This window comes from Mustelus asterias, chromosome 6 (genome assembly GCF_964213995.1).
Source record: "Mustelus asterias chromosome 6, sMusAst1.hap1.1, whole genome shotgun sequence".
In the NCBI taxonomy this organism is placed as follows: domain Eukaryota; kingdom Metazoa; phylum Chordata; class Chondrichthyes; order Carcharhiniformes; family Triakidae; genus Mustelus; species Mustelus asterias.
This window is the reverse complement of record NC_135806.1, coordinates 56,081,700-56,095,298: the sequence shown is the minus strand read 5'-3', so window position 1 is coordinate 56,095,298 and position 13,599 is coordinate 56,081,700. Positions and strand designations below refer to the sequence as shown.

The 13,599-nt window shown below is 42.8% G+C and overlaps 1 protein-coding gene across 1 annotated transcript in view; it reads right to left on the bottom strand.

Annotated features, from left to right (window-relative positions):
• The window catches only part of LOC144495299 (A disintegrin and metalloproteinase with thrombospondin motifs 19-like), a 461,034-nt gene that overhangs the window by 201,699 nt on the left and 245,736 nt on the right, over positions 1 to 13,599 (bottom strand). The window contains exons 12-13 of the mRNA XM_078215388.1: positions 8,390 to 8,535; positions 1,986 to 2,155 (exon numbers count right to left, since the gene is read on the bottom strand). Coding sequence (XP_078071514.1) covers positions 1,986 to 2,155; positions 8,390 to 8,535 — 316 coding nt within the window. The remainder of the gene's footprint in view (positions 1 to 1,985; positions 2,156 to 8,389; positions 8,536 to 13,599) is intronic.

Below are 13,599 nucleotides of genomic sequence, written 5' to 3'. Positions count from 1 at the left end.
AGGGGCAACACGGAAACAAAGTTAGCTGCGTGACAGGAAACATAGAATTATGGTGGACAGGCATTTTCGGATTGGAGGAATGTCTATAGTGGGGTTTCCTGTGGTTGGTACTAGGACTACTGCTTTTCTTGAGGTGCATATTAATGACCTAAACTTGGTGTACAGGAAACAATTTCAAAATCAGCGGATGACACAAAACCTGGAAATGCTGCAATGTGAGGAGGATAATGATGGTCTTCAAGAGGACAGAGACAGGCAAGTAAAACGAGTAGATATGTTGCAGATGAAATTTAATGCAGAGATGTGTGAAGTAATACATTTTGGTTAGAAGAACAAGGAGAAGTATAAAATAAAGGATACAATTCTATAAAGAGGTGTATGAAAAAGACATTTGGGGGTACATATGCACAGAATGTTGAAGTTGGCAGGGCAGCTTGAGAAATTAGTTAAAAGACATCTGGGATCTTGAGCTTTTTAAATAGAAGCATAAAGTACTGAAACAAGCAAGTTATGAAGAAGCTTGAAGTATTACTAACTTGGCCTTATCTGGAGAACTGTATCCAATTCTGAGGACTGCACATCAGGAAGGATGTGAAGACTTTAGAGAGGGTGCAGAAAGGTTTGAGAGAGATGAAATACTTCAGTTATGTTGATAAACTAGAGGAACTGAAGTTTTTCTCCTTAGAGAAGAGAAGGTTGAGAGGGGATTTGATGGAAGTGCGCATAATCATAAGAGAGAAATTGTTCCTATTGGCAGAACCAAAAGATACTGAGTTAACATGATTAGCCAAAGAACCAACGGCGACAAGAGGAAGTAGTTAGGATTTGGAATGTACTGCCTGAGTGTATGGTGGAATGCCGCTATGCCTTTCAAAAGGGAAATAAATAAACACCTAAAGAGAAATATTTTGCAGAGCTACAAGAAAGGGCTGAGGGTGTGGGATTCACTGAATTGATCTTGTAGAGAGTTGCCGTAAACATGACAGATAAGCAAGACTTCTACTTACAGCAAAGCAAGTGTCACTTACAAGCCCCATCTTTCTTTTCCCACTTCCGTCTTTCCTCCACATTCCCCCACCCTCTACATTCACCGTTCATTCCACTGTCCACAGTCTGATTCATTTGCTCTTCCCTTCTTTTTTATCATTCCTGGTAACTCTGCTCCGTAGTTTTTGGTTCCTTTTTATCTGCTTTTCAACTTCTTTCTCATTCATCTCCTGCATTGTCTTTCTGCACATCTCTTCTCATTATCTTCAGTTCTCTTTCCTCCATGTTTCTCCCTCTGCCTTCTGCTTCTCTCTGAATTTATTAAGTCACAATGCACCTTTCGAAAGATTCCATTATCTCTAGGAATCTAACCAAAGAACATTTTCCCTGTGAGCATGGTGGGCAGGTGAAGACTTCTGTCTGGAGCCCCTAAAACAGCATAAGGCATGAGACAGAAAGTTGCACCTCTTTAAAATTGTCTGGCCTGGAAGACTATCAAAACTCCAGTGGAAATTTACAATGATTTTTCTTCTGTGTTGGGATTGTTGAAAATTCACCAAGCAAGAAGCACGCTTTTCCAGTCTTCCGGGCTTGGCATTTTCTAACAGCTTGAAAGCACTGAAGTTGGTTTTGTGGACACACATAAAGAAGATAGGAGCTAGATCAAAGAAGCTGTGATCTTACACATTCAATCTTAGAAATCCCTGTTGTCCGACATTGGTGCTTTCATATGTTCTTCCATCGAGTGTTGGAATGCATGCTTTACTACGTGATGAATTCACCTTCTTACCAACTTAGCAGGGGTGGCACCTGTCGAATCACTAATACCAATATTACATTGTACACCAGTTTGCTTGCTATCATATTTGATCACAATTACAACAGAATGGAAACTTCAAATTTCCATCAATTCACAAAACTGATGAATGGAGTCCCACAAATTCAGTTTGGAATACAGAAACATAATTGTGATTAGAGGTCTTCAGAAACATAAATACCTTCATCAGTGATGGCATACCACTGCAAGGAATGCTTTTGATATGATGGCCTGTTGAATGATTGGCACTGCAAGTCTCGAAAACCTGGCACTCCTGCAGGACAAGGAGGGTTCTTGCATATCCTGTACTGTACGCGGGAACCCTGACAATTCTTGCCTTCAGGACCAGGCCTGGATGGAAACAAAATAAACAAAATCTCTTTTAGCTCTGAAGAAGAGTCATACAGATTCGAAATGTTAACTCTGTTTCTCTCTCCACATACACTGCCAGACAGGCTGAGTTTTTCCAGCATTTTCTGTTTTTATTTCAGATTTCCAGCATCCACAATATTTTGCTTTTATTTAAGCTGCATGTCTGTTGGGAATGCACTGCTATATTGAGTTATACCTTTTAACTCTGTGGGAAAACCAGCCCTGAATTTCCTGGAGGCTTGAATTCCAATTCTGACAGAGAAAAACAGTTGTTGCAATTTTCCACTGGCCCATAGAAGGCCCTTGACACAATAAGGAGGCCAAGTTGGTGGCAAGGATTCTTCCAACTGATTTCCCGCAGCTCCCACCTCCTTTGCGTTCAGTAATCTGAACACCAGAAACAAATTAGAATATGGAAACACAATATGTTACAGCTTTAAGAATATTACACATTTATGCTGCTAGCCTTCCAGTTATCTCATCAAAGAATTTGAACAAGTTAGTTAAACCACATTTTCCTAGACCAAATCTGTGTTGGCTTCAGTTAATTCACATTTGTTCAATTGCTTGTGAACTCTGTTCTGGATTATCACTTTTCAAAGTGCTCATACCTCAGTGATTAAATTGATTGGCCTGTCGTTTCTAGACTCATCTTTATGCCCTTTTTGACCAAGGCTATAATATTTCCAATCTCCAGTCATAGAGGTTTACAGCATGGAAACGGGCCCTTTGGCCCAACTTTGTTTTGTTAAAACTCCTAAGCTAGTCCCAATTGCCTGCATTTGGCCCATATCCCTCTATACCCATCTTACCCATGTAACTGTCTAAACGCTTTTTAAAAGACAAAATTGTCTCTACTACTACCTCTGGCAGCTTGTTTTCAGTGGGCGGCACGGTAGCACAGTGGTTAGCACTGCTGCTTCACAGCTCCAGGGACCTGGGTTCGATTCCCGGCTTGGGTCACTGTCTGTGTGGAGTTTGCACATTCTCCTCGTGTCTGCGTGGGTTTCCTCCGGGTGCTCCGGTTTCCTCCCACAGTCCAAAGATGTGCGGGTTAGGTTGATTGGCCATGCTAAAAAAATTGCCCCTTAGTGTCCCGGATGTTAGGTTAGAGGGATTAGTGGGTAAATATGTAGGGATATGGGGGAAGGGCCTGGGTGGGATTGTGGTCGGTGCAGACTCGATGGGCCAAATGGCCTCTTTCTGTACTGTAGGGATTCTATTCTATTCTATTCTTGTTCCAGACACTCACCACACTCTGCGTGAAAAAATTGCCCCTCTGGACACTTTTGTATCTCTCCCCTCTCCCTTAAACATATGCCCTCTAGTTTTAGACTCCTCTACCTTTGGGAAAAGATATTGACTATCTAGCTGATCTATGCCCCTCATTATTTTAGAGACCTCTATAAAATCATCCCTCAGCCTTCTACGCTCCAGCCTCTCCTCATAACTCAAACCATCAAGTACCGGTAGCATCCTAGTAATTCTCTTCTGCACTCTTTCTAGTTTAATAATATCCTTTCTATAATAGTATTCCAAGTGTGGCCTTACCATTGTCTTGTACAACTTCAACAAGATGTCCCAACTCCTGTATTCAATGTTCTGACCAATGAAACCAAACATGCTGAATGCCTTCTTCACCACTCTGTCCATCTGTGACTCCACTTTCAATAAGCTATGAACCTGTAGCCCTAGATCTCTTTGTTCTATAACTCCACCCAATGCCTAACCATTAACTGAGTAAGTCCTACCCTGGTTCGATCAAACAAAATGCACCACCTCACATTTATCTAAATTAAACTCCATCTGCCATTCGTCAGCCCACTGGCCCAATTGATCAAGATCCCATTGCAATCAGAGATAACCCTCTTCACTGTCCACTATGCCACCAATCCTATTGACATCTGCAAACTTACTAACCATGCCTCCTATAGTCTCATCCAAATCATTAATATAAATAACAAATAATAGTGGACCCAGCACCGATCCATGAGGCACACTGCTGGTCACAGGCCTCCAGTTTGAAAAACAACCCTCTACAATCACCCTCTGGCTTCTGTCATTCAACCAATTTTGTATCCATTTGGATACCTCACCCTGGATCCCGTGAGATTTAACCTTATGCAACAACCTACCATGTGGTACCTTGTCAAAGACCTTGCTAAAGTCCATGTAGACAACATCAACTGCACTGCCCTCATCTACCTTCTTGCTTACCCCTTCAAAAAACAATCAAATTTGTGAGACATGCTTTTCCACTCACAAAGCCATGCTCACGGTCCCTAATCAGTCCTTGCATCTCTAAATGCCTGTAGATCCTGTCTCTCAGAATACTTTCTAATAACTTACCCACTACAGATGTGAGGCTCACAGGCCTGTAGTTCCCAGGCTTTTCCCTGCAGCCCTTTTTAAACAAAGGCACAACATTTACCACCCTCCAATCTTCAAGCACCTCACCTGTGACTATCGATGATTGAAATATCTCTGCTAGGGGACTAACAATTTCCTCCCTTGCCTCCCACAATGTCCTGGGATACACTTCATTAGGTTCCGAGAATTTATCTACCTTGATGCACTTTAAGACTTCCAGCAACTCATTTTCTGTCATAGGTACACTACTCGAGACAGCACTATTTAATTCCCCAAGTTCCCTGACATCCATGCTATTCTCAACAGTGAATACTGATGAGAAATATTCATTAAGGATCTCATACATCTCTTGTGGATCCACACATAGATGACCTTGTTGATCCTTAAGAGGCCCTACTCTCTCCCTAGTTACTCTTTTGCCCTTTGTGTATTTGTAGAAGCTCTTTGGATTCTCCTTTGCCTTATCTGCCAAAACAATCTTGTGTCCCCTTTTTGCCCTCCTGATTTCTCTCTTAACTCTACTCCTACACCCTCTATACTCTTCAAGGGATCCACTTGATCCCAGTTGCCTTTGCATGTCATGTGCCTCCTTCGTCTTCTTGACAAGGGCCTCAATATTCTGAGTCATCCAGAGTCCCCTACTTCTACCAGCCTTACCCTTCACTTTAATAGGAATGTGCTTAGCCTGAACCCTGGTTAACACACTTTTGAAAGCCTCCCACTTACCAGATGTCCCCTTGCCTTCCCACAGACTCACTCAATTAACTGTTGAAAGTTTCTGCCTGATACCATCAAAATTAGCCTTGCCCCAATTTAGAATTTTAATTTTTGGGCCAGACCTATCATTCTCCATATATCTTAAAACTAATGGAATTATGGTCACTGGTCCCAAAGTGATCCCTCACTAACACTTCTGTCACCTGCCCTTCCTTATTTCCCAAAAGGAGGTCATGTTTTGCCCCCTCTCTAGTCAGGCCATCCACATACTGAATGAGAAATTCCTCCTGAATACACTCAACAAATTTCTCTCCATCCAACTCTCTAATACTATGGCTGCCCCAGTCAATGTTGGGAAAGTTAAAAACCCCGACTATTACCACCCTATTTTTCTTGGAGCTATCTCCTTACATATTTGCTCCTCAATTTCCCACCGACTATTTGGGGGCCTATAGTGCAACCCTATCAAAGTGATTTTCCCCTTCTTACTTCTCAGTTCTACCCATATAGGCTCAGTGGGCGAACCCTCGGATATATCCCCTCTCAGTACTGCCATGATGTTTTCCTTAATCAAAAGTACAACTCCCCCTCCTCTCTTACCTCCTGTTCTATCTTTCCTCTAGCATCTGTATCCTGGAACATTGAGCTGCCAGTCCTGTCCTTCCCTTAGCCATATTTCAGTAATTGCTATAATATCCCAATCCTATGTACCCATCCATGGCCTGAGTTCATCTGCCTTGCCAGTTAGGCCTCTTGCATTGAAATAAATGCAGTTTAATCTGGACTTCCCTTGCTCTCTGTCTTGCTTTTGCCTGATCTGTTTAGAACTAGGATTACTGACACTGCCTTTACTATTTAATGTGCTCTCTTTAACTTATGTGCTGTCCTCAACCTTCTATTCTGTCTCCCTACTGCTTTGGGTCCCACCCCTCTGTCCTACTTAGTAGCCTTCCTGCCCAGTCCACCAGGGCCAAATCTGTCCACATGCCTATGTTAATGCCATTGTTTAACTCCAGAATGCGAGTATTGGACTCCAGTTTCTTGCCCTCAAACTGAACTTTGAATTATATCATACTATGATCTCTCTTCCCTAGAGGATCCTTAACTCTAAGGTCATTAATTAATCCCTGCTCATTACACAATACCAGATCCAGAATAGCCTGCTCTCTGGTTGGTTCCACAACATACTGTTCCAAGAAACAATCTCTAATCCATTCTATGAACTCTCCCTTGAGGCTACCCTTGCCAATTTGATTAATCCAGTCAATGTGCATATTAAAATCAACCTCGATTATTGCTGTACTTTTCTCACAAGCTCCCAGTATTTCTCGGTTTATACTGTGCCCCACTGCAGAACTACTCATTGGGGACCGAAAGATTACTCCCACCAAGGCCAACACCAGCACCATCTCAATGGCATGGTCCTTCTGGTTGGGAAAAGCAAGGGCTTGCAGCCATGGGTGTTCACAGTGGGAGAGAGGGGAAGTCATGGAGCACCAGCTGTATGTTGCTGCCAGCCGATCCCTCCATGAATGCCCACAAAGGAAGGACCTTCACCGGGAGTCACTGGAAGGCTGCCAGTGTTTACCTAGCCATCCCCTCACATGGCAATGGACCCTCCTGACATGGTCTAAATGCCTGTGGGAGGAGGGAAGTGGCTTTTAATTGACTACTTAAGTTGGGTCTTCATATTTATTGCTGTGCAATTGCAGCTTTCATGGAACCATATTTAAATTAACCACATAAAATGTGTTTTTAAAAGTTTTAATGTTAGCATTTCACGAACATTAAAGTGTAATGCTCACTTGGGTGAAAACATTCATCCACAGAGCTCTGTCACTCTCCTATAAAAATGCAAGTTGCAAAATGATTTTGGAAACTGGAAAAATGGCCTTAAAAGTTTAATTTTAACAGTATTCATTAAAATGCATGATTGTTGTGCACTGCCATCCCTCAAAGGACAGATCCAGGTTTGCGTGGCTAAACCAATACCATTTCTAATTATAGAAGGAAGTGTTAATGACTACCTACAAACAGATTTCCAAATCTTTAAAAGCATTTACAGGAGGGCAATCAGACAAAATCTGATGGGGGATGTATTAGGACAGGTAACTAAATGCTTGATTTGAAGAGGCAGGTAAGGAGAATCTTCAAGAAAAAGAAAGGATTAGGGCCAAAGCAACTGAAGGCAGGGCTGCCAGTGGTGAGTGAAGTTTATTTATTTATTATTAGTTACAAGTAGGCTTACATTAACATTGCAATGAAGTTACTGTGAAAATCCCCTAGTCGCCACACTCCAGCACCTGTTCGGGCACATTGAGGGAGAATTTAGCATGAGCAATGCACCTAACCAGCACATGTTCCAGATTGTGGGAGGAAACTGGAGCACCTGGAGGAAACACACGCAGACACGGGGAGAGAATGTGCAGACTCCACACAAATCAAACCTTTAACCCTGAAGATGTGAGGCAGCAGTGCTAACCACTGTGAAGCAAGTAGGGGATGAAGAAAGTGTTGGAGGACATCAGAATTCTCAAGGGTTGTCAGCCTTGAGCAGGTTTTGGAGATCGGGAAGGGTGAGGTCATTTGATTTGAAGGCAAAGATGAGACAGATTTTAAGACAAGGATGATCATTTTAAATGTGAGATGTTGGAAATTGAACCAATGTCGGACAGTGAACACAGATCTGATGGATCAGCAGGATCTGATGCAATTTTGAATCATAGAATCCCTACAGAGGAAGCCATTCAGCCCATCGAATCTGTACTGACTCTCCGAAAGATCATCTTACCCAGGCCTACATGGCCCCCACCCTCCCTTCCCTATCCTCGTAATCCCACGCATTTACCATGGCTAATCCAGCACCTTAAAATTGGACATGGTTGGACCAGTTTTCTGGTGGATAAGTAAATTAGGTTATTATAGAATTTTTAAAGAATTCATTCATGGAATTTGGGCATCAATGCCTAGGCCAGGATTTATTGCCAATCCTCAACTGCCCTTGAGATGATGATGGTGGACTGGTTTCTTGAACTATTTCCCACATGTTTTATTCAAGTATTTTAAGCAATAGATTATTAAACAATATGGATGAAAACAATAGTCAAGATAGTTGAACTGGCTTACCTTGCATTATCACATTTACGCTGACGGAAGTGTACGCCTATATTACATGTTCTACTACAAGTACTCCATATGCTCCATATACTCCATTCTCCATCTATCTGGTCAGGAAGAGGTGTCTTACTAATACATTCACCAACCTTACACCACTGCAAATGGAAAGAAATTACCTTCATTATTCTTACATGCAACATGCTGAGTCATCCATTTATAATACATTTAAATTCACACAAGAAAATTACCAATAGAGGCAGATTTTCATCAATTGTAAATTTGTTCGATTTGCAAGTAAATTTGTAAGTTAGTTAACAGATATGGAAAATATTACTCAACAACTTCTTGAGGAAATTAGATATGTTATATGGTGATCTGTAAAGGAAACTTTCCAAGTAATATAAGTATGTTTCCACCTTAAATTCAAATTTATCATGATCTAGCTCAATGCTACCTTTGTGCTGCCTGATTCTTGTTGAAATAAGTTGCAAAAGGTTTGATCCAAAGGTATTCCCAAGAATGAAACAATTGTAGGAGAAACTACTTGGAAAGGTAATATGCTACAGCAAAACGCAATAGCATTTGGAATTTCTTCCTGCGAGCGAGCAGGTTAGTGGTGGGGAGGACACGTGCCTACCCATGTAACATGACTGCTAACTCACTGGACGGGATTTTATGGCCTTGCTTGGGCGAGAACATAAAATCCCACCTGAGGCCAACGGAGATTTCTTTTCTGGGAACTTCGGCCACTCCGATTCTGGGGCAGGCGAGGTGGTAGGATTTTGGCCATTATGTTTACCTGCAGGGGCCCTAAATTGTTTATGCAGAATGAGTCAGGAACATTAATACTGTTTTCCATTTGTTTACCACTGATAGTAGTGAGGAGGCAATTAGAGTACTTTTTCTTCCTAGAGAGCAAGAGCATCAAGGGGAAGAATGTTTGCGTTGAGGTGCCACAGCAGGAAGAATGCTAAGATTCTTCGATACATCTGTGGATATGTTACTCACTGAAATATAGGCTAGAAAGGGGATAACTCTAACAATGGATGGGCAGAATCTCCTTAAGAAAGTGGCTCATGTCCTCTGGGAAGGAGGTGGCTGTGGCAGTCAGTATAATGGTCATCGCTCCAAGATGCTGCAATAGATTCAGTTGCCGAGGTAAATCAGAGCACTTGACTCAATGCATATCATATGCCAATGATCAAACTTCATTCATCTCGGCCAGAAATTTCCAGCCTTTCATTCTGGTGGGATCTTCCAGTCCTGCTGACATGAACAGAGATTTCAATGGCTCGCTGGCTGGAAAATTCCAGAATTCCTTTCCAAAACATCTGCTCGTCGTGGGAGAAATGGATTTATTTAATGGGAAGCCTCTGGAAATGGTGAAGCATCACTTGAACTCTTGCACTCCTAACTCTCATGTTCTGCCAGGAGGAATTCTATTTTGTTTTGAAGGACAGATGCCACATCTATGGGACTTGCCATCATGGGGTGAATACACTCATGAGAGGGAAACACAGTTCTGTATGCCACTCACAATCCTTTAACATTGTACTTCCGTCCTACAGAGGAGAACGTGCAAAATAAATGCAATAGGAGAAGAATGGTTACTTGAAGTCATGAGTTTGCATGAAGTAAAGGCTCTGTGTATAGTCAGGGTAATGTTCTCGGCCCAACCATCTTCAGCTGCTTCATCAATGACCTTCCTTCTACCGTAAGGTCCGAAGTGGGAATGTTCGCTGATGATGCACAATGTTCAGCACCATTCCCGACTCCTCAGATACTGAAGCAGTTCATGCTCAAATGCAGTATGACCTCATCAATATCCAGGCTTCAGCTGACAAGTGGCAAGGAATATCCGCAACACACAAATGCCAGGCATGGCCACCTCCAACAAGAGAGAATTTAAACATCACCCCTTGACACTCTATGGCAATACCACAACTAAATCTCGCACTATCACTATCCTGGAGGTTACCATTGACCAGAAACTGATCTGGACTAGCTATATGAATGCTGTGGCCATAACAGTCGGTCAGAGGCTAGGAATCCTGTGGCGAGTAACTCACCTCCTGACTCCTCAAAGCCTGTCCACCATCTACAAGCCACAAGCCAGGAGTGTGATGAAATATTCTCCACTTGTCTGGATGAGTGCAGCTCCAACAACACTGAAGAAGCTTGGCACCATCCAGGACACAGCAGCTTGACCAGTACCCCTGCCACAAACATTCAGTCCCTCCACCACTGACGAACAGTAGCAGCCAGGTGTACCATCTACAAGATGCACTGCAGGAACTCACTAAATCTCATTAAACCCAGGACCACTCCCATGTGGAAAGACAGGAGCAGCAGATACCTGCAAACACCAACACCTGGAGGTTCGCCTCCAAGTCCTTTACTATCCTGACTTGGAAATATATTGCCATTCTTCGCAGTTGCTGGATGAAAATCTTGGAATTCCCTCCCTAACGGCACCAGGGGATGTATCCACACCTGAGGGACTACAGTGGTTCAAGAAAGCAGCTCACCAATTCCTCAAGGACAACTGGGGTTGGGCCATAGACCCTGGCTCAGCCAGCAATGCCCATATTTCAAAAATGAATAAAAAGGACAGACACATGAGACAAACTGCAGGAGATGATGTGTTGACTGGGCAATTCCAGCTTTCTGTGCTTTTTTGAAAGCCTTTAATCTTAGCTAGTTTGTTTTCAAAGAAAAATCCACAATGCGCATACTAATTAAATTTTTCTGTTTCTGACACCATGAGGGGTGTTCCGAAGGAAGAGGTCGACCATACTGATGGCCACCTAGACATTTTTAGTGACAAAAGACCTGCCATGTCCAGATCCAGATCCATAACTACAGCTGTGCCCTCACCAACTTCACAGCATTGTCATTCGCTTCAGCAACTGCTCAGAGACACTCACTGGAGAGGAAGTTGTTGACGAGTCAGGGGGGCTTTCACTGCTTAAAGTGAATTGTGAATATGGAAGTGGAAGAAAGAAAGAAGTTTATACAGTTCTTTTCATGAACTCAGGCCTTTCCAAAGAACTTTACAACCAGTGGAGTACTTTTGAAGTGTAATCATGGTTATAATGTAGGGAACACAACAGCACTCAGAAGAGCCCCATAAACATGGAGGTAAGGATCAGATAATCTCCTTAAATGCCAGAACACCAGGGATAACTTCAGATAATGTCTTGGGATTTTTTACGTCCACCTGAGAGGACAGACGGTGTCTTGTTATAGAATCATAGAATCCTACAGTGCAGAAGGAGGCCATTTGACCCATCGAGTCTGCACCAACCACAATCCCACCTATGCCCTATGGAATTTAAACTTTAACTCCTCCTTTGGGTCGCTATGAATTTTTATCTGAATATACTCCTGTGAAGCACCTCAGAATATTTTTAACCATGTTAAGTGTGCTATATAAATGCAAGTTGTTGTTGTCCACTGTCAAAGACTTCTATTTCCTTCATAACCAAACTTTTCCCTGCTGTCATCCAATTCCAGAACATTGAAAGCATGAACAGAAATGAATCACAACTCTATCTGGTAAAGCCATGTGCGTGTCCCAGAACCTAAAGGTGAATATTCACCAGTGCAAGGAATAGGTTCTAAGGTGCTACTGGATGGCACATTTCAAGCTGACTGGTCTTGATCAAATTCCCCGATGGAAAATAACCCCATGCATCTACCTAGCTAGTCCCCCTGACACTAAGGGGCAATTTAACATGGCCAATGCACCTAACCTGCACATCTTTGGACAGTGGAAGGAAACCGGAGCACCCGGCGGAAACCCATTCAGACACGGGGAGAATGTGCAAACTCCGCACAGACAGTGACCCAAGCCAGGAATTGAACCCGGGTCCCTGGTGTTGTGAGGCAGCAGTGCTAAGCACTGTGCCACCATGCCGCCCACAATTGTTTGGACATTTCATCAAACGGACAGCATCTCCAACAATGCAGCACTCCCTCGGTACTGTAATTTTGTACTCAAGTCCAGAGATGAGAGTACTTGTGCTGTGGGAGGCTGGAGATTAACCAGCTAGAAAGCCAAATCTCAGAAACGCAATTTCAAAGGAATGGCGATTTGGGGCTTCAATCTTGTTTGAAAGCAGTGAAGATAGTTTTGATGCTTGAGATGCTGAGGGAATGAGTCAAGCTCATTGCCTGTAGCTGCAACATACTGTAGGACGTTTCTCAACGTATATAAAACATGCTGGAGAGTTTGAATGTACGTGAGATTTTGAAAGCAGTAAAGTGAAGAAGGTTATCTCCAATTGCAACAGGATCTTGATCAATTGGGCCAGTGGGCTGATGAATGGCAAATGGAGTTTAATTTAGATAAATGAGAGGTGATGCATTTTGGTAGACTGAACCAGTGCAGGACTTACTCAGTTAATAGAACATAGAACATTACAGCGCAGTACAGGCCCTTCGGCCCTCGATGTTGCGCTGACCAGTGCAACCAATCTAAAGCCCCTCTAATCTACACTATTCCAATATCATCCATATGTTCATCCAATAATCATTTGAATGCTCTTAATGTTGACAAGTCCACTACTGCTGCAGGCAGGGCATTCCATGCCCTTACTACTCTCTGAGTAAAGAAACTACCTCTAACATCTGTCCTATATCTCTAATGGTAGGGTGTTGGGGAGAGTTACAGAACAAAGAGATCAAGGGATACATGTTCATAGCTCCTTGAAAGCGGAGTCACAGGTGGACAGAGTGGTGAAGGCGGCACTCGGCATGCTTGGTTTCATCGGTCAGAACATTGAACATAGAAGTTGGGACATCTTGTTGAAGTTGTACAAGACATTGGTAAGGCCACACTTGGAATATTGTGTACAGTTCTGGTCACCCTATTATAGAAAGGATATTATTAAACTGGAAAGAGTGCAGAAAAGATTTACTAGGATGCTACCCGGACTTAATGGTTTGAGTTATAAGGAGAGACTGGATAGACTGGGACTTTTTTCTCTGGAGCATGAAAGGCTGAGGGGTGATCTTATAGAGATCTATGAAATAATGAGGAGCACAGATCAGCTTGATAGTCAATATCTTTTCCCAAAGGTAGGGGAGTCTAAAACTAGAGGGCATAGGTTTAAGGTGAGAGGGGAGAGATACAAAAGTGTCCAGAGGGGCAATTTTTTCACACAGAGGGTGGTGAATGTCTGGAACAAGCTGCCAGAGGTAGTAGTAGAGGCGGG